Source organism: Tenrec ecaudatus, chromosome 11 (genome assembly GCF_050624435.1).
Source record: "Tenrec ecaudatus isolate mTenEca1 chromosome 11, mTenEca1.hap1, whole genome shotgun sequence".
Classification (NCBI taxonomy): domain Eukaryota; kingdom Metazoa; phylum Chordata; class Mammalia; order Afrosoricida; family Tenrecidae; genus Tenrec; species Tenrec ecaudatus.
In genome coordinates this window covers 4,869,752-4,895,076 of record NC_134540.1, presented here as the reverse complement: position 1 = coordinate 4,895,076, position 25,325 = coordinate 4,869,752, and the positions used below count along the sequence as shown (strand labels likewise).

Here is a 25,325-nt window from a genome sequence, read left to right as displayed (position 1 = left end):
GAGTTGTAACTCGCTCAACTGTAACATTTATTAGATTACATGAATGTTGTTGTCCTCAGGTGCCATTGAGTTGCTTCTGACCCCCAATGATGCTATGCACAAAAGAAACCCTGCCAGCCCTCTACACCCCCACCCACACCCCCACCTCCGTCCAGCGGCATCCTCTCCATTGTTGTGCTTGATCAAGCCCCTTGCTGCAGTCACTGAATCAATCCAGCTGGTTCAAGGTCTTCCTTTTCCCCTCCGATTTGCTACTTTACCAAACCAGGTGTCTTTGTCCAGGGACTGGGCTCTCGTGATCACTTGTCCAAAGAATGTGTTTTGTAAAACCCTTCCACGTTGAACTACACGATTAATTACAACTTTATCAGTAACTGGGCAAAAGCCTTGTGACAGAGTGGTGGCCTCGCAGCATTTTCCCTGGCTGTCATCTCCATGGGAGCTGACAGCCAGGTCTCATTCCTAGGGAGCCTCTTGCTGGTGGGTTGGAACTGACAATGATTTGGTTAGCTCAGGTACGTAAGCATTGTACAGCCAGGGCTCCTTGGTGTTGCCCTAAAAGAATAAAGGGCAGAATAAGACAAATCAAAGAATGAGCCTTCATATGTAGTCCCCATAGCAGGCCCGGGGCTCTGGTGGCACTGTGGGCTATGCGTGGACTGCTAACCGCAAGGTTAGTGGTTTGAACTCACCAGCCACTCCGAGGGAGAGACGAGGCTGCCTGCTCCTGTAAAGACGGACACAGGGCCAGTTCTACTCTGTCCTGTAGGGTCTCTATGAGTTGGAATCACTCAATGACAGTGGGTTTGGTTTTGGTTTTTGGTCCAACACATCCAGCATAAGAGAGGAAAACGAACTCATCAGGGAAAATAGTTTTGAATTTTAGTATGCTGGTTGCCAAAACAAAAGCTACTCTAAGGAGCCCTAGTGGCACAGTTGTTGAAGCTCTTGGCTACTAACCAAAAGGCCAGCAGTTCAATCTCACCAGGCACCTCTTGGGAGAAAGCTGAGGCAGTGTAGTTCCATAAAGATCCACAGCCTTGGAAACCCAGTGGCAGTGGAGAGCACTTCAGCACTGTCCTATACAGTCATTGTGAGCCAGACCCGACTCCGCTGCAGGGGGTTGGGCGGGGCTTCTGGAAGCTTTCATCATGAAGAAGAAGGATAAGTCTTACAAAATAACCAGCTCCTCATTCACTCTAGACTCTTCTCCAGTCCTCGATGGCTGCATGTGAGTCATGACAGCCATATTGGATGCACACATGGGACTATTTCCATGACGGCGAAAGGTCGGACTGGCCAACGCTGCTGTCCGGCTCTCCACTTGTAGCTTAGCAGAGCGTACCTCTTAGTACATTGTGCCCCCTTTCTACTTCCTGGGGGGCCAAGTTTCCTTGATTTCGTTTGGCCTTGTGATAAGACGAACACGTAACTCTTCTCTGACCCATATCCTTGTGTTTACTCTGTTTTGCAGCTGTTTTCTTGGTCATTTTATGCGGCGCTTTGACAAACCAGGATCTGCCTGTGATCAAGTGTGTCTTGATCAACCACCAGGACAACGATCCGGCAGCAGGACTCTCCTCGTCCCATCCCACGGTAATGTCCCAAGGAAATGGTGGCTTTGGAGCTTTTTGCTTCTAGAGGCCTTGTTTTGTCGGCTCTCGAGACCGAGCACGAGCCAGTGGTCTTTTCTCAGGGCGTCACGAGCCAGCAACTGCTCACTCCTAGAACTACCTGCAGCTCCATTCCACCAGACTGATTGAGGAAGGACACGAATCTCTGGCACGAATCCCAGCTTCTCTCCCAAACTGGAGACTTGAGTCCCTAATTTCCAACAGCTTCTTGGAGCTACATGTACATAGATACCCATTTCCCATTTGCACATCACATCCAACCATATAATCGGTTTGAATGCGATGTCCTTAAGCCGTTCCTGTTCTCATGTCGGTGCACGCCTCTGTCTGGATCCTTGCCCTCATTTGGGTACTGAATCTTGTCAATTCCCTCTCTTTAATGTTGCTCTCTTTCCGCCTCCTCTTCTCTCATAGCACCGTCACTTCCGTCACTCAGCCTTTGCTAACCAAAGCCATTGCCGATGCTGACTTATATCGACCCCATAGGGTAGAGTGGGACTGCCCCGCGGGGACCCCACGGCTGTAGTCTTTACAGGAACAGTCGGTCAGAACTTTCTCTTAAAAAAAAAAAGCTTACTTTTCCGTTAGCAGCAGAGTGCTTAACCACTGTGCCACCAGGGATCCTAAGCCCTGGTCGTTATTAGGTGCTGCCGAGCTAGTTTGGATTCCTGGCAACCCCAGGCACATGCCCACCATCATGGCTACGTCCGTCCACCTTCTGAGGGTCTTTGTCACTGAGCCTCTGCTCTCCCAAGCAGGATGCCCTTCCCCAGCGACTGGCCCCTCCTGGTAACATCTCACCCGCCCTACGCACCCACCAATCAGGATTCACAGAGCCCTGCTGGCAGCTTGGGTTAGGCACTGAACTGCTAAGCCCCCCCCCCCCCCCCCCCCCCCCCCCCCCCGCCAGGGCTTTAGACCCACCAGGCACCCTGGGAGGACAGACAGGAGGAGCTACCTGCTCCTGTAAAAATTTCTCAAAAACTCACAGCCAGCGAGTGGATTCGGCTCATAGTGACCCTGTGGGACAGGGTGGGGCTTCCCCATGGCTTTCTGGGAGCAGAAAGCTTCATCTTTCTCCCATGTGAAGATTTACAGTCTCAGAAACCCACAGGGACAGTTAGTCCTCCTGTGCCTTCCTGGGTTCCTAGGAGTCAGAATTGCCTCAGTGACAGTGGATTTGGGGCAGGTCATCGGGGTTCTGTCCCCTTTAACTGTCCTCTCTCTGGCTCATAGCAGACAGGGCTGCAGCCTCGTCTTGGTGTTTGACTACGCCATTCAAGGTGCTCCATAACTGGTTCGATGAAGTGCGGTGTAGCCGAGAGGAAGTGCAGAGAGCCGAATGAAGGTCAAACATGATAGTGGGACAGGAGGAAAGTAAAAGGAAATAGAGGAAAGAACTAGGAGGCCAAAGACATTTATGGAGGTCTAAATACTGGCATGTACATATGTTAATATATTAATAATGATAGGGATATAGGTCTATGTACATATTTTATAAGTTAAGTATTAAGGTAGCAGACAGACATTGGGCCTCTACTCAAGTCCTCCCTCATCACAGACCACTTTGTTCTAATAACCTGCCATTCTGTGATGCTCACCTTCCCCATTTGATTGCTGATGAAAAACTGGGTGCATTAGCTAATGTGGCGAAGAAAGCTGATGGTGGCCAGCTACTACAAGATATAACGTCTGAGGTCTTAAAGGCTCGAAGTTAAACAAGTGGCCATCTAGCAGGGAAGCAACAACTCCCACATGGAAGAAGCACACCAACCCGTGCAATCGTGAAGTTTCTATGGGATCAGGTATCAGGCATCAGAAGATCCAAAACAAACAACCATTTCGATGTGAACAAGGTGGGTCAGAAGGGAGACCCAAAGCCCATCTGGAAACAATCAGACATCCTCTCCCAGAAGAATCACAAGGAAGGGAAGAGTCAGCCAGAGTACAGTATAGCACCAACGAAACCCACAAAATTCTTATAGTTCTTTAATGCTTCCTCCCCCTGTCCCGCCCCACAATCATGACCCCAGCAGTAGCTTTTTTCCTCAATCATTTTATTGGGGGATGTTACAACTCTTACCACAATCCGTCCATCCATCCATTGTGTCAAGCCCATTTATACATTTGCTGCCCTCATCATTCTCAAAACATTTTCTTTCTACTGGAGCCCTTGCTATCAGTTTCTCATTCTTTTCCCCTCCCTCCCTGCTCCCCCCTCCCTCATGAACCCTTGATAATTTATAAATTATTATTTTGTCATGTCTTACACTGTCTGATGCCTCCGTTCACCCACTTTTCTGTTGTCTATCCCCCAGGGAGGGGGTTATATGTAGATCCTTGTAATCGGTTCCCCCTTTCTACCCCACCCTCTCGGTATCGCCACTCTCACCACTGGTCCTGAAGGGTTCGTCTGTCCTGAATTCCCTGTGTTTCCAGTTCCTATCTGTGCCAGTGTACATCCTCTGGTCTAGCTGGATTTGTAAGGCAGAATTGGAATCATGATAGTGAGCGGGGGGAGGAAGCATTTAAGAACTAGAGGAACGTTGTATGTTTCATTGTTGCTACACTGCACCCTGACTGGCTTGTCTCCTCCCCGCGACCCTTCTGTAAGGGGCTGTCCAGTTGCCTACAGATAGGCTTTGGGTCCCCAATCTGTACTCCCCATCATTCACAATGATATGATTTTTTTTCTTTGATGCCTGATACCTGATCCTATCGACATCTCATGATCACAGAGGTTGGTGGGCTTCTTCCATGGAAGCTTTATTGTTTCTGAGCTAGATGACCACTTGTTTACCTTCAAGCCTTTAAGACCCCAGATGCTATATCTTGTAATAGCCAGGCATCATCAGCTTTCTTCACCACATTTGCTTATGCACCCGCTTTGTCTTCAGAGATCATGTTGAGAAAGTGAACATCACGGAATGCCAGTTTAATAGAACAATGTTTTCTTGTATTGAGGGAGTATTTGAGTGTAGGCCCAATGTCCATCTGCTACCTTAATACTAAACCTATAAATATATGCACATAGACCTGTTTCCCCATCATCATATATAAATATATTTACATATGTACATGCTTGTATTTAGACCTCTAGAAATGCCCTTTGCCTCCTAGTTCTTTCCTCTGTTTCCTTTTACTTTCCTCTTGTCCCACTATCATGTTCAGCCTTCATTTGAGTTTCAGAAATTCCTCTCGGTTACATTGTCCTTGATCAAGCCCTACCAGGCCTCTTACACCCTCCTTGCCACTGATCTTGGATCTCTTGTTGCTCCCTTGTCCCTGGGTTTGTTAATACCGCTTCCTTTCCCCCAACTCCCCCTCTCCCATGTACCCCGCCAAACCATCAATCCTGTTGTTTTCTCCTCCAGATTGTTTACCCAGCCTATCTAGATAGAACTTAAGAGATAATAATATGCATAAAACAAGACAGAGCAAAACAAAGCAACCAAGGAAAACAAAACAACAACAAAAGACTAATGACAAAAATAAGAAAAGAAAGAAAGCCTGTAAATAGTTCAAGGTCTGTTGACCTTTAGGAATGTTTTCTGGTCAAGTCTGATGGGGTGCCACGCCCTGGCTCCAAAGTCTATTTTTGGTACTTCCTCAGGACTTCCTTGCTCTGCTCCCCTTGCTGTTCTTTTGCATCGCCTTAGTGATTTGCTTCGGTGTGGTGGGGTCAGATCGGGTGCAATTCCCATACTGTCTCCAGTGTTGTCCCCAGGAGGGCCATGAGTGACCCCAGCACCATGTTACAAATCTGTCCAGACTAGAGCATGTGCACTGGTACAGATAACAGCTCTCGACACACAGAATTCAGGACAGATAAACCCTTCAGCACCAATAATGAGACTAGTGATACCATGAGTGTAGGAGGAAGGGGAGGGGGTTGTAGGGGGAACCAATTGCAATGATTGACATTCAAACACCCTCCCCCCAGGGAGACAAAAAACAGAAACATGGATGAAGGGAGACAGCAGATAGTGTAAAATATGAAAATAAAAATAATTTATAAATTCTCAATGGTTTACAAGGGTGAGAGGGTTGGGGAGGGAAGGTTAAAAAGGGGAAGCTGAAACCAAGGGCTCAAGTAGAAAGAAAATGTTTGGAAAATGATGATGGCAACAAAGGTACAAATGTGCTTGAAACAACTGCTGTGTAGATTGTGATAAGAGCTGTAAGAGCCCCTAATAAAATGATTGATAAAACACAACCACTAAGTGCTTCGGAGACTGGCTCAGTCAAGTCCTCACCAGGACTTCTGTGACGCTCTCTCCTCCATATCGTTCATCCAGCACTGCCCAGATATTCCCTTCTCTGTGCTTCACAAACAGGGAATTTACTCAAATGAAGGATGTTTCAATGCTAGAGAAACGCAAACACTAGCAACCTACTATATACAACAAAATCTGAACATGTATTTGCCACCCCCATGGGTGTTTCCAGTTCAATATTCATGTCAATACACCCTCAGCTCTTTTCTCTCCTTTTCCCCTTTCTGGTGTGATCAATATGCGGGGAACAAAGTCTTCCATGCCAGCCTTCTCCACGCCTACCACGTGGGGATGATCATTGCGTTCACTATGCTGTGCACCAGCACCGTGATCAATTCATCCGTTTTCCCATCACCCTTAACGAAGCTCTGGGCACCGCAGACCGGGCTTCCCCACTCACCTGTGGGGACCGCTGCGTTGCTTCCACCTGCACCGCTTGTGAACAGGGCTGCAGTGACTGCTGCCACACAGGTTCCCGCTTTGGTTGGAACTCACGTGGTTTCACAAGTGGGCTTTCTGTCTACGGAGACCCAGCATCACTGGACTTCTCCAGATGAGCTCAGTGGCCATGGTTGGTCAGCTGGTTGACTCTATTTGCGTTGCGATGACCCAAGTGCTTCCTTTATCTTTTTGGAGCTACTGTTGTCCATTTGACCCCATGAAAGAGCTCAAGGTCAGCATTCTTCACTAGTCAAGTTCAACTGGTTGGTTTCAAGAGAACACCAACGGGTATTTCTGGCTGAAGGTCGAAAGACATTCTTAAGGCAATTATTGTGGGAGTTCCGGATGCACTGTCATTTTTCAATCACATCCTTGTCTTCAGGTACTAGATCTTTCAGGCTTACTTTGTATTTGCCCAGCCCAACCCTTGGAAAGACGATGGAGGTCTTCTTGGAGGCATGTATTTAGAAACCAAGAGTTAAGTAGTAGGTGTGTTCATTACTGCTGGGAGGCTGACTCAGTGGACTGAGCTGGGAAATAGCGGCGTGTACACTCTCTCCCACATCTGGCTGTATCCCCCTCTGTACAGCCACCTCTGTGTGTTTACTCGGAGCCCTGGTGATATAGCAGGCCACGCAGTGAGGTGCTCACCACGAGGTCAGTGGTGCAAACCCACCATCTGGTCCTCAGGAGAAAGATGAGGCTGTCTGTTCCTGCAGAGATTCCAGGCTTTGGAAATCCAAAGGGTGCAGTTCTACTCTGTGCTGCGGAGTCGCTGCTGGCAGAGGAGATGGCAGTGGGTTTTCAGTGATATGTGTGCCTACGAAAAAACCAACAGTTGCTAAGGCAGCAGATGCCAACCTCTGAGTATCAGAGCACAGGTGGAGGCCGTAGGGTTTCCACCAGAGGACTCTCAGTGCACTTGAACCTCTAATCTCCCGGCGACCCCATAGCTCTCCCTGTCAACTGTCCCAATGCTTGCACGTGTCCCTTTCTCTCTTAGCGTGAGTTTTTACCGGAAGCTCTCACTGCAGTAAGCACCACAGGACTCCCTCTGGTTTCCCTCATTCCTCATTAGTTCTTCTTCCTCAGACGTGAGGAAGCCTGGCCCTCATTGTTCAGCATTCATGCACGTGTCCCTCCCATACTTTCGTCCACATGGACTGGATTCAGGATGACTCGTTCATACCCCAGCCAAGAAACAGATGTTCTAACCGGAGCGCAGGATCTGTAGGCTGTTCTTTCCGTCTTTAGCTTCACAGCACCCAGAAGTCACTTATGTGGATTGGTTTCTTCTCCATCGTGGTGGGCCCGGTTCAAACCCATCAGCAGCGCCTGGGGAGAAAGAGGAGGCTGTGTGCTCCCATAAAGAGCGAAAGTCTTAGGAACTCTCAGGAGCAGTTCTGCTCTGTCCTGGAGGGTCGCTGTGAGTTGGAATCGACTTGATGGCTGTGGGTTTGGGTTCTCACAATGGCTATACGATTTATTTGGAATGCAACTAAAGTCACTGGGTCTGTCTTTTCTTCTGACATCCTTTCAAAACCTGGTGTTCCCACCTCTCCAAACCCTTCCCTGAAGATTCAATTGACCTACCACAAAACAGCAGGTTTTGCATCCTCGAGGGACTCCGACTGGGTTCCCGGCAAATGAGCTTTAGGAATGGGGAGCGAAAAGAAGTCTGAAGGGGTCTGATGAGAGCTGCAGGATGGGTGGAGTCAGGTTTCCCCTACGGAGTTCTCCCCGACAGCCCCTGCTACCCTGGGAGGGAGCGCAGGTGCCTGGTCTTGGTACGTGGACATTTCTCAGCATAACTTTCTGTGCTTTTTCTCCCCGGTGTACTTTTGCATTTTCTTCAGACTTCCTCCTCAGAGGCTTCCGTGGCCTTCCTGTGTCCTTTGTGTAAAGCTATCAAGGTCACTCCTTGGGGGAGGGGGTGTCCCAAAAGAGTCCTCATAGCTTTCTGAGTTGATCTTTCTGTGTTAGATTTAATGGGCCCACCAGATTCACTTGGAAGTCAGTTTCTCTTGGACCGTCTTTGGAAGGCACCTAGGAGACTATGACTAATGTATTCCAGAGATAACTAGTCTGCAGTCACACACGGATGACAGAGATATGTCCAAACATGTTTGGCTTGGAATAAACTGCACACGTGCACCGGAATTCTAGTGGCAATATTGTCTTACTCTCATATATTTGAGGGGACTTTAAGGGTGGGGGAGAATGGAATTAAAACATAATGGAAGTTGTCTATACACGTTTGGAAGCCCCCTGAGGGGTGCGTGTGCATGGGTGTGTTTGCAACTCCTAGTGGTGTTTACAGTGGTTCGGTATCGGAAACCCACAGGAGCAGTTCTACTCTGTCCTATAGAGCCAATCTGAGGTGGTAGTGGATTTGGTTTTGTGTGTGTGTGAAACCCACCATCATCAAGTTGATTCTGACTTATGGCAACCTTCTGTAGGGTTTTTGAGGCTGTAAATTTTTACAGGAGCAGACAGCCTCTTCTCTCTCCTTCAGAGTGGCTGGTGGGTTTAAACCACCAACCTTGCAGTGAGCAGTCTAGTGCTTATCTACAGCGTGGTGCTGCAAATGGCTCGTTCCTACACACCATTATGCCGCCAGGGCTCATGGCTGATAATGTTCCAGCTACACAGAGGATGCATTCAACACAGCCTTGTAGTCTGGTGGTTTAGAGGGCTATGGGTCGGGTTGTTAACCACAGGTCAGCACTTCCAACCCACCAGCTGCTCCTTGGGAGAAAGACAAGGGTGTCTGCTCTGGTCAATATGGACAGCCTCAGAAACCCACAGGGACAGTTTGTCCCTGCCCTACAGAGTCATGATGAGTCAGCATCGACTTAATGGCAGTGTTGGGTTGGTTTTAGTCTGCTGACCTTGTTGTCTCTTCCACATAGGAGTCCAGACCAGCAGAAGACCTTGGATGCTCACGGAGGCCCAAGGGCACCGAGTCCATCTATGAAGCAGCCAGGGTCGAGGTGGACGTGTCTGCCTCCTTCACCCTGCAGGTGGCGCTCAGCATCCCTGGGAACATCTCCTGCCTCTGGGTCTTCAAACACAGCCCCCTGCACTGCCAGCCAAACTTTGATTTAGAGAACAGGTAAGAACGCAGATGGAGGCACACGGGGCTTTATGGAGGGATCGATTATTGCCAGATTGGGGCATTGTGGCTATATGGGAGAATTCTCACCTTCAGGTGACATCGTGGGTGAGGGGTTGGGCTGTGAACTTCAAAGTTGGCAGTTCAAATCCATCAGCCGCTTCGAGGGAGAAAGATGAGGCTCTCTGCTCCCTTAAGACCAACAGTGCTGAAAACCCTAAGGTAAAATTCTCCTCTGCCCTATAGGGTCCCTCTGAGTGGGAATCGATTTCCCCGGCAGGAGGGTGGGCATGAGACCTGGGTTTGAGTCCTTGCTGGCGCACATCACTCATACTCCCACCGTCTGTCTCTGGAGGCTTGCGTGTCCTTGGGATGCTCAACAGGGTTGAGCTCAGCGGAGCTTCCAGACTAAGGCTAGGAAGAAAGGTCTGGCTCATCGACTGCTCCAAATCAGCCAAGGAGAACCTGGCGGATGACAGCAGTCTAATGAGATTGGCTAAACTGGGCATGGTGGAGCTTCTGGAAGCTTCTGTTCCATTGTTCTCAGGCTGGTCACCAGCAGCAGCAATAGCCACCCTTTCCAGCGAGCAAAGTGTGACTCACCGGGGACTTCTGAGCCCATGGCAACCCTCACTTCCAATGCCATGATCAACTGAAACTCACAGTCCTTCCCTGCAGGACAGCAGCGGGTACCTGGCAAACCGGAGAACCCAGGCAGTAAAAAGAGTGCCAGGGCGTTTGAAGGTGTCTTGTTCTTCTACTGGCTGTATCGCACAGAAGATAAAAATGAAACAAAACACAAAGGGAAACACCTGAGGTGGCCCAGCCCCCTCTAGGTAGAATAGCAAGAGGCGTCTTTCTGGGGACTCCTTGGAGAAAGAACACTTGGTTCTCTTCTATTTTGCTCATGGTGCGGTGGACAGAAGCATGAGGAGATGTGATATCCTTAAATACTTCATTAAGAAACGGATCTGCCTGTCAGCAATGTTGGTCCCATGGTGGGGAGAAAGACCATAGCCCACGTGGGCGGGCCGCTGTCAGAGACTGAGTCTAAATCCTTGCTGACTGCTGCCCCTGCCATCCCTGTTCTCTGCTGACAGCAGGTCGGGAGGGGTGGAGAGCAAGGTGCCCCGCGGGTCTTTCAAATCCCCAGGAGGTGAGTCCAGGGCTGCCCTGCTCTCTGGCGTTTGAAGACTTCCGGCGCCCCATCGCAGGGGAATAGGGGGCCTGGTGGCACAGTGATTAGGAGCTGAGCTGCTCACCATAAGGTGTGATGTGGTGGGGAGGTGCCGCCCAGTCCATTTAGCCCGCCCCGACCCTACACGCAGCAGAATGAAACCCTGCCCTGTCCTGCGCCGTCCCCACAATTGTGACTGTGCCTGAGCCCGTGGTTGCAGCCACTGTATTAGTCCACCCAGTTGAGGGCCCTTCCTCTTTTGTGCTGCCCCTCCACTTTACCAGGCACGATGCCCTTCTCTAGGGACTGGTCTCTCTGGACATCGTGTCCAAAGGATGTCAGACAAAGTCTTGTCATCTTGGCACCTAAAGATCGCTCTGGACCTACTTCGTCCAAGACAGATCGCTTGGTCCTCGTAGCAGTTCCTGGCACTCTCAGTAGTCTTCTCCAGCACCACAGCTCTGCAGCATCGATTCCTCTTCGGTCTCCCTTATTCAGTGTCTAACTTTGCCTGCACATGAAGCCAGGGAGAATACCACGGCTTGGGGCAGCCACACCTCAGTCCTCATAAGTTTAGCAGCTCCAAACACCAGCCACTCTGCAGGAGGAAGACGCGGCTCTCTACTCCCGTAAAGATTTACAGTCTCCGAAACCCACAGGGGCAGTTCGACCGGGTCCTGTAGGGTCGCTATGAGTCATTTGGTCTCTGGATCTCCGGAGAGCAATCACTGTCTGCCTTCTCCCTGCTTTCTTTCTGGTAAACAGCATTTAATACAGTCCATGTTGTGCTGCCAATGCCAGCCGTTCAAAGCCACCAGCCAATCCATGGGGGTGGGTGGGGGTGGAATGAAGCTTTCTATTCCCGTAAAGAGTCATCCTCTCCAGAACCCTCGGGTCAGTTCTGTCCTGTCCATCTGAATCTCTGAGAATCAGGATTAATGCCTGGCAGTGAGCTGTTTTGGTCTTGAGTTGTCGAACACGATCGTTCCTGGTTCAGCATTTTGCTTCCTGACACGAGTTGCAATCTCACCAAGGTAGGGCACTCTGCCCACTTTCCCCCTGGGCTCCCTGTTTCTCTTTCTCCTTCTTTCATGTTCTTACCTGCCTTCTGAATTGTGCTTTTGGGCAATGGATGCCCTTTTAGTCATGTGTAGTTGATTCTTCTGAGGGGGACATTCCGCTTGGATGTTACTTTATAGACCTGGCTATCCCCTGGCTGAAAGGTGGTCCTCAGGGGTGGGTTCAGTTCCATGTTAGAAGAGTGTCTAAGAGACATAGTTCTATTGGACATGATCAGACCAGTGAGTTGAGCCTGATTTATTAATTTGAAATTTCTTCTGTGTGTGGCTCCCCTTCTTCCCAGACCTACTCTTGTTGCTCCTGGTCAGAGCGGTTGGTAGTCCTTGCTGGGCACCATCTAGTTCTTCCGGTCTCAAGCGAGTGGAGGCTGTAGTTATGTGGTCCATCGCCCTTTGGGCCAGATGTTTCCTGGAATCTTTGCTCTTCCACACACTTCTCCGCTCCAGCTAGGAAAGGATGGACAATGGCTGGCACTTCAATAGCCACTCGCAAGCTTTTAAGACTCCAGTGGCTACTTGCTAAGGGAGGATGTGGGACAGTGTTTTTATGGACTTTATCAAATTGATTGTCCTGCATGACCATGATTGGAAGCCCTTCTAGTCCAGTGACTGAATCCTTCTAGGAGTTTGGTGATGGCTGAGAAGTTTTCAGGTCTGTGCCCCACCCCTTCCCCACATACTCCATTGTACACATGGATCTGTTTGTAAGAGACATGATGTACACGGAGCCAGGTCTGCTGCCAAACTTACCTATATGTGTGGGTACCCCCTGATGGCACCCTCACGGATCCAATCAGAACGATGGTTTGTTATCTCTGCTGCAGGCTTGTGCTGCCGTGGTCCCACGCAGTGGTGCTCTTGGCATTCGTATCTCTCCAAGTGTCTCTCTGTGCCTTGGTCATTTTGTCTGTCTTCCCTGAAACTGTGAATTGCCTTTCTCGTTGTCTGAGTTAACAGGTGTCTCCTATTCAGTGTGTGCTTTCCCTCTCTCCCACACCCAGCCCGCAGCCATCAAAGAATGTTTCCCTTTGTGTGGAAACTGTCCCTTGGCTTTTTCTAACAGCCGACTTCAATGACAACTGTCCTTTTAAGATTGACCGATTCCACTAAGCTTCCGTCCTCCATGTGGTGAGGTGTTTCCAGGTTGGGGAGTATTTCTTGGTATGTATGTTCCACAGTTTGCTTATCCATCCATCCACCCATCCATCCACTCATCCACCCACCTATCCATCCATCCACACATGTATCCACCCGTCCATCCATCCACCCCTCCCTCCATCCATCCATCCATCCATCCATCCATTCATCCATCCATCCATCCACCCACCCATCCATCCACACATCTATCCACCCATCCATCCAACCCACACATCCATGCACCCACCCCACCCCCCACACACATCCATCCATCCATCCATCCATCCAACCACTGATGGATTCGTGGTTTGTTTCCATCTCTTTGCTCTTGTGCTTGAGACCGTGATGACCATGGGTGCGCCCACATCTGTTTGTGCCACCCCTGTTCTTCCCTAGGGCAAGGACTAGGAGTGGGATTACTGGATCATAAGCACTCCTGGTTCTCGCTTGTTAAGGGTGTAGCAGGCTGTTTCCCACAGTGACTAGGGAAGGAACCGCCGTTTCCAGAACAATGCAGCAAATGGCGCCCAAGTGGCTTTCGTGAGGTAACACAGCCCTTGACTGGAGTCTTGTACCTCTTTCTTTAAGGTCACGTGAATTCTTAACTCATTTTCAGGACAGTGGTGGTAATGTTGAAGTTTCGTTCTAAACCTTGGAACAGACTCGCTTTCCTTTCCTCTTTTGAGACCGTATTGCTCACTTCTCCTTTTCACTGGCTTTTATGTTGGGTTGAACCAAATCCATCTTTTGCTAAGACACTCAGTTTAAAAAAGAAGTCTGGCAATTGGACCTTCTTACGTCGCAGAAGTTCACACTGGATCAGAACCAAAGAAAAGTCCAAAAGGAGAGGCTCTCTCAGCCCCAAGGCAGGTGACCTTGGTGTCTGTAGGACAGACAGCCTGGTTTGTAGTCTAAGTCACAGGTTTCACGGGAGTTTTGTTAACTGCATGCCAAAGCATTCTTAGATCCGTTGAAAAATTAAAGAATTGGTTCGTTGTTGAACATATCCACAAACACAGTGGGGTATAGGCCAAATCCACAACATCTTCTGGCGGTAAAATGTGGCCCATCTGGAGCACCCGGGGCCATGGATTGTATTCTTCTAGGTGCGTGACCTCTGTTACCCTCCTTCCCCCCCAACCCCCCGCAACTGACATCGACTCGCTGCCCCTTCCTAAGCTTCCTGCCGAACCTTCCGAGCTGCTGCTGTGGGTCCCGTCCTAGGTCAGTTGGACCTCATGAAGACCATTCTTTAAACGAGTACAAGTCTCAAGGCAGACATGCAACTAACCGAGCAGCTGAGGTCTGGTGTCAAGAATACTTCAGGAAACGTGCTTTCGGTTTACGGATTATCTCGGGGCAATGGTTTGGGGGATTTCTCCGGCCTCGATGGCTTCAGCCAGTCTAATAGCTTTTCTTTTTCCCACTGTAGGAAATCACAGACATTTCTATCGGACTCAGACTCATAGCTAGAGAGATTGAATAGCCAAGCTCTCATTCCTGTCTTGTGATCTTGCAGGGTCTGTGGGGTAGTGGGTTCAGCTGTGACAGGGGAGGAAGACGAGGCGGAGCTCTTCGGAAGCATGGGCTCCGATGCTTGGCCTCTGAAGCCGTGCGCCTCACATTCCCATGTGGATCTCGACTCCCAGGAATCAGGTTCAAATGTAGCTTCCCACTCAAGAATGGAGCGGGCCTGGTAATCCGCATTTCAAGCAAAACCCCAAATCTGTCTTGGAAGGAGGACGGCCAGAGTGTTCCTTAGAGGTGAGGCCGGCGAGACTTCGTCTCACAGACTTTGGACACGTTGTCAGGAGAGAGCAGTCCCTGGAGAAGGACATCATGCCCGGTAAAGTGGAGGGGCGGCAAGAAAGAGGAAGACCCTCAACGAGATGGACGGACACAGTGGCTGCAACAATGGGCTCCGGTGTAGGGACCACTGTGAGGACGGCGCAGGACCGGGCCGTGTTTCCTTCTGTTCTGCACAGGGCGCTATGGGTCGGAACCGCCTGGATGGCCCCTAACATCATCACGTCCTCCCTATCCCCCGAAAAAACACACACTAAACCCCCTGCTATGATTTGGGTTTTTTTGGGGGGTTGTTTGTTTGTTTTTTAGCCTATGGGATCTAGTAGGCCCTTCCGACAGCATTCCCAAGGCTGTGGATGTTTGTGGAAGCAGATAGCCCCACAGGGTTTCCTGAGTGGCTGCTGGTGGGTTCCACTTTGTTTGGCAGCTGATGCTTAACCCACCAGGCACGAGGGCTCCTTTATCCACACTCAAAATGAGGCCAGAGCCACCGCCACGGAATCAACTCTGACTTAGTGACCGACGTAGGGTTTCTGAGATGCCACGTCTTTCTGCGAGCGAGCAGACAGCCTCGGCTTTCTCCCTCAGTGGGTTTAAACTGCCAGCCCCATGTCTAACCCACAGCGGCCCCGGGGCTTTTATCCACACTCCCTAAGGCAAACCCAAACCCGCTGCCTTTAAGTCGATTTCAGTTCACAGCAGCTCCACGGCTGTGATCCTGACGGAAGCAGACTGCCTCCTCCAGGACTGCGGACCTTGCGGTGAGCAGCCCACCTGGGCACGACTAGGCCCCAGGGCTCCTTGCGAATTCCACTTGGACCACACGTGGAGCAGTACGGTTCCGAGGGCAGAGAATGGAACTCCAAATAACCCAGAGCGCCCAATCACGAAAATGTTCTACTCGAGGAGACCGGAAATGGCCAGATCCACATCCCGCGAATTCTGGGGAGGAGACGGTCCGATGCCCGATTTCTTTCCCAGAAACGTTGAAAAGACGAACCCGGAGGCACCTTCCTCCGGCCTGGCCTGTGTGAGTCAGGACTCACACTGTCTTCACAGGAACATGCCTCATGCTGGGTTTGATGGACTTACTTCCAGGCCCGGTGGTGATACCGTGGTTAAGGGCTGGGTTCCCCCAGCGAAAGGTCAGCCCCTGGAATCCACCAGCCGCTCCCCTGGAGACAGAGGGGCCCCTGCTTCCTTAGAAATGCCAGCCTCGGAAAGCCCGAGGGCTCAGCTCGCTCGCCTCTGTCAGCAAGGGGTTTGGCTTGAGTTTTCCAGAAAGGCCAGGGGAGGTGCGCCCAGAGCGTCCTTGGGGTGAGCTGGGAGATAGGTGTCACTTGTGTTGACGGCAATCTGCTCCCGTCACTGGGGACGTGATGTTGGGATGGGGGGTGCTGGGTAAATATGTCCACAGCCCAGTGCCGAACAGAAGACACGGCCTGCTCCTGGTCCTCCTCATCACAGTGATCGTCTCTCAGCCTCTTGCTGCAGCCACCGTGTCCATCTGTCTCCTGGAGGGGCTTCCTCTTTTTCACTAGCTGTGAGGGGGCTTTGTGGTGGAAGGGGGTGGTCAAGCCTGGAGGGGCATCTCTCCTACTCAGGGGTCAGGGAGCACAACTCAAAGAAATGAACGAAGAGGAACTCCAGACACACCACCATCAAACCATTCTGACTCAGAGAGCCCCTATAGGGCAGGGTAAAACTGCCCCCGTGGGTTTCCCTGATTGTAACTCTTTACGGAAGTAGAAAGCCTCTTCTTTCTCCTTTGGAGTGGCTGGTGGGTTTACACCACCGACCTTGAGGTTAGCAGCCCAACACGTAACCTCTATACCACCAGGGCTCCTCCTGGTGGGGTAGGGGTGGGGGCGCAGCAAGGTGGGTGCAACAAGGGCCTGGCTAAAATTGAAGGTCATCCCCCCAGAAGCTCAGGCACCACTACGTGCTCCTCAGCGGCTGGGTGTGGGAGCCTAGTTCAGGGCCAGCCTGCCGCTGACTCAGGGTGAAATTCTACATTTCTAGTTCCACAAACATTCCAAAATAACAAGTTCACCTTCCTGTTTTGCCAGGGGAGTTGTCTCTATGGTCATTTGGAAAATGACCGAAACCCAAGCTGGAGAATACCTGCTGGTGATTCACAGTGAAGCAGCCAACTACACCATCTCCTTTACAGTGAGCCTGAGAAGTAAGTTCCGCATGATACCGCGCCCCCCCCCCCCCCGAGAAGGGGTGGGGGCATCCTCTCTTCAGGCCCTCCTGTCTTCAGGAGGAAGTAGACAACACTTCTGGACTTAAAGCTAAAGACCTGGGTCCAGATTATTATTTTAAATATTTCACTGTGGGTTTGTGTTTTTTTGTGTGTAAGTTTGTTCCCAGCAAATTAGATTCCCATTGGACTATTTATTTATACGCAGGAAGTTTAAATGCAAAGACGTTTGCCACAATGTGGGACAATTGCTTTCTGGTTGCTCCATTTCTGGTACTCTAGTCTCCCTGGTCCTTTATCGTCTCGTCTAGTTTACCTGCCCTCTTATTTTCTCTTCTTTGCTGTGGTTGACCTTTTGACCTCATAGATATGGTCTTTGGTTCCGTTGTGTTTGTTTGGGTAAGTAATCTCAGGGGATAGTCTTGATTGTGTGGACAGTCTCTGTGTTAGCTCACTCAGAGGTGACCTCAGGGGGACAGTTCTGACTCAAGGTTCAAAGAAAGTCTCACAAATGGGTGTATAAGCAAATGTGGCGAAGAAAGCTGATGGTGCCAGGCTATCAAAAGATATAGTGTCTGAGGTCTTAAAGGTTTGAAGGTAAACAAGTGGCCATCTAGCTCAGAAGCAACAAACACCACATGGAAGAAGCATACCAGCCTGGGCGATCACGAGGTGTCGAAGGGATCAGGTATCAGGCAGCATCAGAACAAAAAATCTTATCATAGTTCATGAGCAGGGAGTGCAGAGTGGAGACCCAAAGCCCATTCATAGGCCACTGGACATTCCCTTACAGAAGGGTCTCAGGGAGGAGACGAGCCAGTCAAGGTGCAATGTAGCAACGATGAGACATACAACTTTCCTCTAGTTCCTAAATGCTTCCTCCTCCCCCACTATCATGATCCCAATTCTACCTTATAAATCTGGGTAGACCAGAGGATGTACACTGGTACAGATAGGAACTGGAAACACAGGGAATCCAGGGCAGATGATCCCTTCAGGACCAGTGGTGTGAGTGGCGATACTGGGAGGGTGGGTTGGAAAGGGGTAACTGATTTCAAGGATCTACATGTGACCTCCTCTCTGGGGGACGGACAACAGAAAAGTGGGTGAAGGGAGATGTTGGACAGTCCAAGATATGACAAAATAATAATTTATAAATTATCAAGGGTTCATGAAGTAGCGGGGAGCAGGAAGGGAGGGGTAAATATCAGGAGCTGATGCCAGGGGCTTAAGTGGAGAGCAAATGTTTTGAGAATGATAAGGACAATGAATGTGCAGATGTGCTTTACATAATTGATGTATGTATGTATGGATTGTGATAAGAGTTGTAGGAGCCCCTAATAAAACGATTAAAAAAAAAGTCTCAGGTGAGTCGTCACAGGGAGGCCTTTAGTTTCGAGTGACTCCAGTCAGTGGAGACTTTCTTAAAGTTTTAGTGCTGTTTCTGTGTTTTCCACCTGCTGTGACTTTGATGAGAACAGGTGGCAGGGGTAGCCGGGCACCATCTCCCTCTTCCGGTCTCAGGGTGGATGGAGCTGTGGTCATGTAAGCACTCAGCCCCGTGGACAGGTTTCTCCTCTGATGGTTTCCTGAGTTCTAATTCTTGCTCTGTAACTAACACCCGTGGCAGCTCATGTAATCCCTCTGAGCTTCGGTTTCCTTGCCTATAGCATGAGACTGAAAATACACATATAGATTCTGTGGCCTCAGCCTGTCCAGTGAGCCTTTCTGAGATGTCGGGGAAACCACCACTTTCTGGAGCCACCGCGGACAGACGACCCCCCAGAACGATTGCCCTGAAATCATCCTTACACTTTAAACCTTAAGCCAGAACTATCTCCCAAAGTGTTTCCTGAACCACAAAACGTCATCATTGTTGTGCGGTCCCGCCAAGTTGGTTCTGACTCCCAACTACGCTGTGCACGGAGAACGAAGCCACCTCCTGGCCTTGCGTTGCCCTCTCGTGGTTCTTACGTCTGAGTCCATCGCTGCAGTCACGGTGTCAGTCCACCTATTGAGGAGGTTCCTCTTTTTCCTGCTGCTTGGCCAAGCCTGATGTCCATTTCCAGGGACTGTTCTCTGCCGACAGCACGTCCCAAGTACCCGAGACGAAACCTCACTGCCCTTGCCGGGGACGATCACGCTGGCTGTCCTTCTTCCCAGTCAGATAGGTGTGTCCGTCAGGCCGTGCACGGTCTTTTCCACAGTCTTCTCCGGCAGCACCGCCATCCAGAAGCAGCGATCTTCCTCCTGTCTCCCTTCCCCAGCATTCAACTTTCCCGTGCACACGAGATGATGCCAAAGACCGAGGCCCACCCGGGTCCTCAAAGCAGCCAGGATATCGCTTACATGAATTCACAAAGCAGGTCTTCTCTGCTCCTGACGCTCTTTCCAAGAATGGTAACCCTGGAAGAGAGTACCCCGTCCCCGAACTGGGCACACGGAGAGGGCTGACAGGGCTCGTGTTTGGCTGTGTGCACTCTCACCCAAGGGGAAGTCGTGGGGACCTTAAGCGGCAGAGATCAGGCCCATTGTACACAGAAAGGCGAAACGTTCAAAGCAAAACACAAAACAAGAACTCTCCAAGACGATGAAACTGTCTGTTATCCAATCGAGGAACCACGAAGTCACTGGCAAGGAGCCCTGGGGCTCAGTGGTTAAGCAGTTGGCTGTGACCCAGAACTCAAGCCCTCTGTGGGGGCAGGGCGAGTCTGCCTGCCTCCCTAGAGGCGTGCACCCCCAGAAACCCTCTGTAGGCTTGCCCTGAGCCAGAATGGGCGCGCGGCAGTGGGGAGCATTATAAGAAACCCTGGTGGGGCAGTGGCTAAGCGTTCAGCTGCTAACTGAGGAAGATCAGAGGTTTGAATCCACTAGCAGCTCAGCAGGAGAAAGAAGAGGTCGTCTGCTTGCAGCTAGACTGACAGCCTGGGAAACGCTGTGGGACAGTTCTACCCTGTCTTCTAGGGTCCCCGAGAGTCTGAGGGAGCGTGCTGGGAAAACAGCCCTGGTGGGTAACCAAATGTGAATTTCATTTTCGTTATTTAAAACTTACATTTCAACAGCCGCATGGAGCTACTGAGTGGGCAGCACAGGTCCATAAGAATGCGGGCTCAGTGGGCAGCATTTGCCCAACTCCTGTGGCAAGCGGGAGTGGGGAATGGAGAGCCGGGACCCAGAGAGGGTGGCAGACATTGTAACAAGGCAACACAGGTACAAAGGGTCCGATGGGAAACTAAGTGGCTCTGAAAGCTTTTACGAAGCGACATTAGGATCAAGTGTTTTAGAAAGGAAGACAACCAACTCCACAGCACCGTCCACATGGGCTCGCCAAGGATGGCAGCCGTGCAAAAGGCAGAGGCCCTGCCAGAAGGCAGTGGCCAGGCCTATGTCCTGGGGCCCCGCCCCTTGGTTCCCAGTTGAGCCCAAGCCCGGTGATTGCAGAGGGAGGTGGGGTGGGCAACCACTGACCCCGTTGCAACCCCGTTGCGTTGCCTTAAAGACTTAAAGCTGAGTTGGGGGCGCATGCAGGTCCTGGTGGGTTTCGGAGTCGGAAGAATGCTCCAGAAAGGCTGAGCATTGCCCCTGTGAGTTCAGTGCGCGTGGCAATATTGGGACTAACCCAAGAAAGGGAAGCATAGGTCATGTCGTGAGCACCAGCAGAACACCGTGTGACAGTAAGAAACTAACCAGCTGGACGCAAAGCACTGTGCTGGAGCTGCCAACCCCCTCAGCCAGCAGGCACGAAGCGCAAACCTTCATGGAAGCTTCCATTGTCCGTTAGGAACGTTACAGTGGAATTGTCAGGCGCTGTTGAGGTGCTGTTTCCCTCGGGTGACCCCATGTGACACAGCTCCCTTCCCTGTGGGGTCCCCAGCTGGGATTGATGTTAATCCTCTTGGCTGCGAGCCAGCAAGGCAGGAAGGTTGAGCACACCCAGGGGTGGCTCTGAAGAAACCCTTGGTGGCCTGTGCCTGACACTTCAGCTACTGGAGCTCTGATGAGCGCAGTTCAAACCCGCCTGGGGAGAAAGACGGGGCTGTCTGCTTCTGTCAGGGTTCCCACTCCGGAAACCCTCCAGAGGACGGCGGAGGCTTGCAATGGGATGCATAGCAGTGGGCTTGGTCCTTCCGTTTCAGAGCAACAGTTTCACAATGTAACAACCAGCACAAGGGGAAAGGAACATGTTTGTAGCGTTTCACTACAAATGAGGTGGGGCGGGGCCCATGGTATCCGATGGGGAAGACTGGGCAAACAACAGTCACTGTGAAAAAGAGTAAAGGGCTTAGGCAACCACAAGTTCAGTATTTTGGCCACAGTAGGACATGGTTCCTGAAAGAGTAAAATTTAACCTAGTGTGTAATATTACACACTAGGACTAGGTTAAATTTTATCTATCTATCTATATATTGCCATTATATATATATATATATATATATATATATTGCCATTGCCATCAAGTCTGTTCTGACGCAATGATCTGTAAGACAGGGAACATACAACCAGGCTACACATATCTGTTGAATCAGACAGCCTCCACTTTCTCCTGCTGACCAGCTAGCGGGTTCAAACCTCAGCTCTTTCTCAGTTAGCAGCCGGGAGCCGAAGCACCACACCATCAGGTTCTTATAATGTATGCCCATTGCCTTTGGGTAGATGCCGACTCAGGGCAACCATGTGTAGTGTTTCTGAGATGACGAATCTTTACTCGAGCAGATAGCCTCACTTTTCCCCCACAGAGCAGTTGGTGAGTTTGAACTTCTGGCCTTGAGGTGGGCAGGCTGGTGCCTAAACCACAGTGCCACCAGGGCTCCTTCTTATAAGATATAGATGAAGGGAGTTAATAGCTAGTTATGACTTTCATTTTTCATTGTTTCAGATTAGGGATGGTAAAACAGGGTAATCGGGATGATGGAGAACGTGGAATTCATTAAATTTGGAGCAAATGAGGGGTTAGGAATGCCCAGCCAAGAAAAGAGCATCTCTTGAGGCGAGGAGAAGAATGAAGTAACGTAGGGGAAACTGGGCTCATTCTAATACGTCAGATGGTCATGTCCTCCCTTGCCTTTAGTTTCTTTTTAAATATTTGAAGTGTCTTATGGTTCGCATTTAAAACTCACCAGGGACTCCATTTCAAGTGCTGAAAATCCATTATGTCCCTCTGAGGACTAACGTCTACCTGACCCAAGCCATGGTGTTTGAAATCATATGCGCCGTTGGACTTTGAATAAGAACGACCAAAGAAGAATCAATGCCTTTGAATGACCGTGGCTTCCAGGAGAACAAACAGGTCTGTTCTGGAAGAAGTACAGCCAGAATGCTGGCTTCTCGGAACCAAGGATGGCAAGACTTCGTCTCACGGACTTTGGGCAGGTTGTCACAAGGGCCGGTCCTTGGAAAGGGCATAGAAAAAGAAGCCCTTCAAGGAGATGGACGGACACGTGGCTGCAAAGATGGGCTCACACGAAGCAGTTGTGAGAATGGGTCCTTCTGTTGTACGCAAGGTCGCTAAGGGCCAGAATGGAACCAACGTCTCTCAGCCACAGCAAGGGGCTCCGTGAGAGGAAGTGCCTGGCGATCTCCTCCTTAATGATTTTACCCCAAACCAGCCCCATTACTGTGGAGTCCGTTCAACTCATAGAGGAGAACGAGCTACCCCACTTGGTTTCCAAGGCTGGACTCTTCGAGCAGGCAGAGCTGAGTGGCTCATGGGGCAACTACTGCCAACCTTTAGATTGGCCGGTAAGAGCTGCACTATGAGGGGTCCCTTCCCATGAGTGACAGGACCTGGGACATCCTCCTGGGCAGCTGTACTCTGTCACACCGGCTTGCTGTGAGTTGACATTGACTGAAGGGCTAACAGCAACACCCGCCACGAGGTCTGCAAGCGAGGCTAGACTTGATTGCTCATCGCCCCAGAGAGGAGAGCTGGGGCCAATGGTTAGACATAACACGGGGAGAAAGCACAAACCACAAAACGGGAACAGATACTTGCAAGCCCATATCAACAAAGCGTTAGCAGTCAGAGAATGTAGCACAATCTGCTACAAGCCATCGAGACGGCAGAAACATGAGCTAGCCACACCAACCGATTTTTCACATTTAGAGTAGGAAACTTTGGTGGTTGGCTGAGCTGTTAAAAGAAGTCAAGCTTCGTTGGTCATCAGAAATGCAGATGAACGTCCCAGTGAGATTCTGGCTTCTGCCCGCTCGATCGGCAAACGCGACGGAGACTTCATGAGCGCCTGGCTGTGAAAGTGCGCCAGCCTGCTGTCCGCGTTGACGACAGATTAGCAGCAGGCCAAACTGGACTTGTTCACATCCTACAAGCTAACAGCTCAGCTCTGTCCTCCCCACCAGGTGGATTGTTAGAGAGACTGTGATGTGGGGGTGGGGGGGTGGGGGGAGGCTTCTACAGTGTGCATGGCGATATTGCTACGAACACAGGGAAATAGAAACATGGATCATGGTGTGCGCACCAGCGGAATACTACGTGGCAGTAAGAAAACAACAGGAAACTGATGACACTGTTCTGAAGACACTGGTATGCCGTCGCCAACCCCCCTCAGCCAGTAGTCATGAACGCAAACCTTAATAAAAGGTTGCACTTTGAGTCAGCAACATTGCTATTGTTGTGGTTGTCAGGTGGAGGTGATGTTTCCCTGAGTCGCCCCATGTGACACAGTAGACCTGCCCCCAGAGAGTTTCCTAGGCTGCTACCATTGGGGGGGAGGGGGGGATGGGGAAAGCCCTAGCGCCCCAGTAGGTTAAGCACTGGACTGCTAACTCAAGAGCGGCAGTTTAAACCCGTCAGCTGCTCCAAGACAGTCTGCTCCTGTACGTAAGGTGGCCCTGATGTTGTCGTGGTCATATGCTGGGCTGCTAACAAGGTCAGCAGTTCGAAACCAGAATGAGATTCAGGAGATTGGTTACTTGGGATCTGGAGATGGGAAGGTAGATTCCAGAATCTTCACTAATCCTCCAAGTATCACGCTGGACAGAGGGTGCCTGGGAATTGGACTTTGTGATTATGCTTACGACAGTATACCTGTCTATTCATATACACGTATAACGTAATAAATATACATGTGTGTATATGCATATATATATGTGCACACATATACACACACCTACATGCACTACATACTTGTTAAAGTCAAGTTGGTTATAAAGCCAGAGACCGGAATTCCAAATAAGTCACGGTTTTAAAGTAAAAACCAAACAGCCCACCATTAATAATGCAGTGATCTGTCCTGCAGGTGGAGAGCTTCTGTCCCGGGAGTGGTCCAAGCCAAAGGAGAAGGGGTGTTTGTTGCTTATGGGGGAGGGGCAGTTGGGACCTGGAGGGAGAGGGAGGGAGGAGGGAGTGGAGGAGTGCAGGATGACGATCCAACAGTGAACGGAGGCGAAGCCAAACCTCTTCATTCCATTCGGATCCCAGCTCCATCCTGCTCTGCTTGCACGCACTCAGCTCTGTGTCTCCCCACTCGGGTCGAGGTAATGTCCTGGGGTGGACATTGGATTTTCAATTACAGTTCAAGTCAAACTAAAAAACTCAGGGTCATCAAGTAGATGCCAACTCATAGCGACCCTATAGGCGAGAATAGAACTGCCCAACTGAATGCCCAAGGTTGTAAGTCTTGATGGGTGTAGAAAGCATCGTCTTTCTGCCCGCGAGTGGCTGGGGGGTTGAAATGATAACCTTAGGGTTAGCAGCCCCACCCACGTGTCCCCCACCATGCCATCAGGGCTCCTTCTGTGCTCAGGACGGGCTGTCCACATACTCTCACTAGTTCTCCTTTTCTTGTTCTCCCCTCGTGGCAGAGTGGGCTCCTGAGTTGCTCCCGCCCTGCCCAAGTTCAGCATTTCGCAACCACCAGCCAATTCACGAGAGAAAGAGGAGGTTTTCCACTCCCGTGGAGTTACAGTCTCGAAACCCGCAGGGGCAGCTCTACTCTGCCTTAAGAGGGTCGGTAGGAGTCGGAATTGACTTGATAGCAGTGGATCTTATACATATTAATGGTTACATTCTCACATGGTTTAATTCCACCGACTTACCTTATCCCGAGATTTGTTAAATTCTCCAAGCCGTTGGCCAAGGAGATGAAGGTACACTTTGGCATTGCAGCCAGGGTCAAATGTAACCTACGGGGCAAAGGGGTGAGGGCCAGGGAGGGCAGGAGACACTGCTGGATATCCAGTATGGATTTTTTTGGATGGTGTCTGGATGGTGTTGGTGTTTTTTTGTTTGGCGTTGTATTTCTTGTTGCTCAGCCATTCTTCTGAAAATGCTAACATGCTACTACTTGGTGACACTTCAGGCAGACTGCTTTTTCCATTAAGAAGACCCTACTTCAGATGGCTGGAGAGTCAAGACGCCCTGCTCTGCGTCTCAGAGGGGATCCCAGAGCCAGTGGTGGAATGGGTGTTCTGCGATTCACAGAGTGACAGGTATG

General features: G+C 50.5%; 1 protein-coding gene across 1 annotated transcript in view; it reads left to right on the top strand.

Annotated features, from left to right (window-relative positions):
* Positions 1-1,221: 1,221 nt before the first annotated feature.
* Positions 1,222-25,325, top strand: part of FLT3 (fms related receptor tyrosine kinase 3) — a 66,399-nt gene continuing 42,295 nt past the window's right edge. The window contains exons 1-5 of the mRNA XM_075563558.1: positions 1,222-1,231; positions 1,475-1,596; positions 9,265-9,467; positions 16,736-16,851; positions 25,191-25,320. Coding sequence (XP_075419673.1) covers positions 1,222-1,231; positions 1,475-1,596; positions 9,265-9,467; positions 16,736-16,851; positions 25,191-25,320 — 581 coding nt within the window. The remainder of the gene's footprint in view (positions 1,232-1,474; positions 1,597-9,264; positions 9,468-16,735; positions 16,852-25,190; positions 25,321-25,325) is intronic.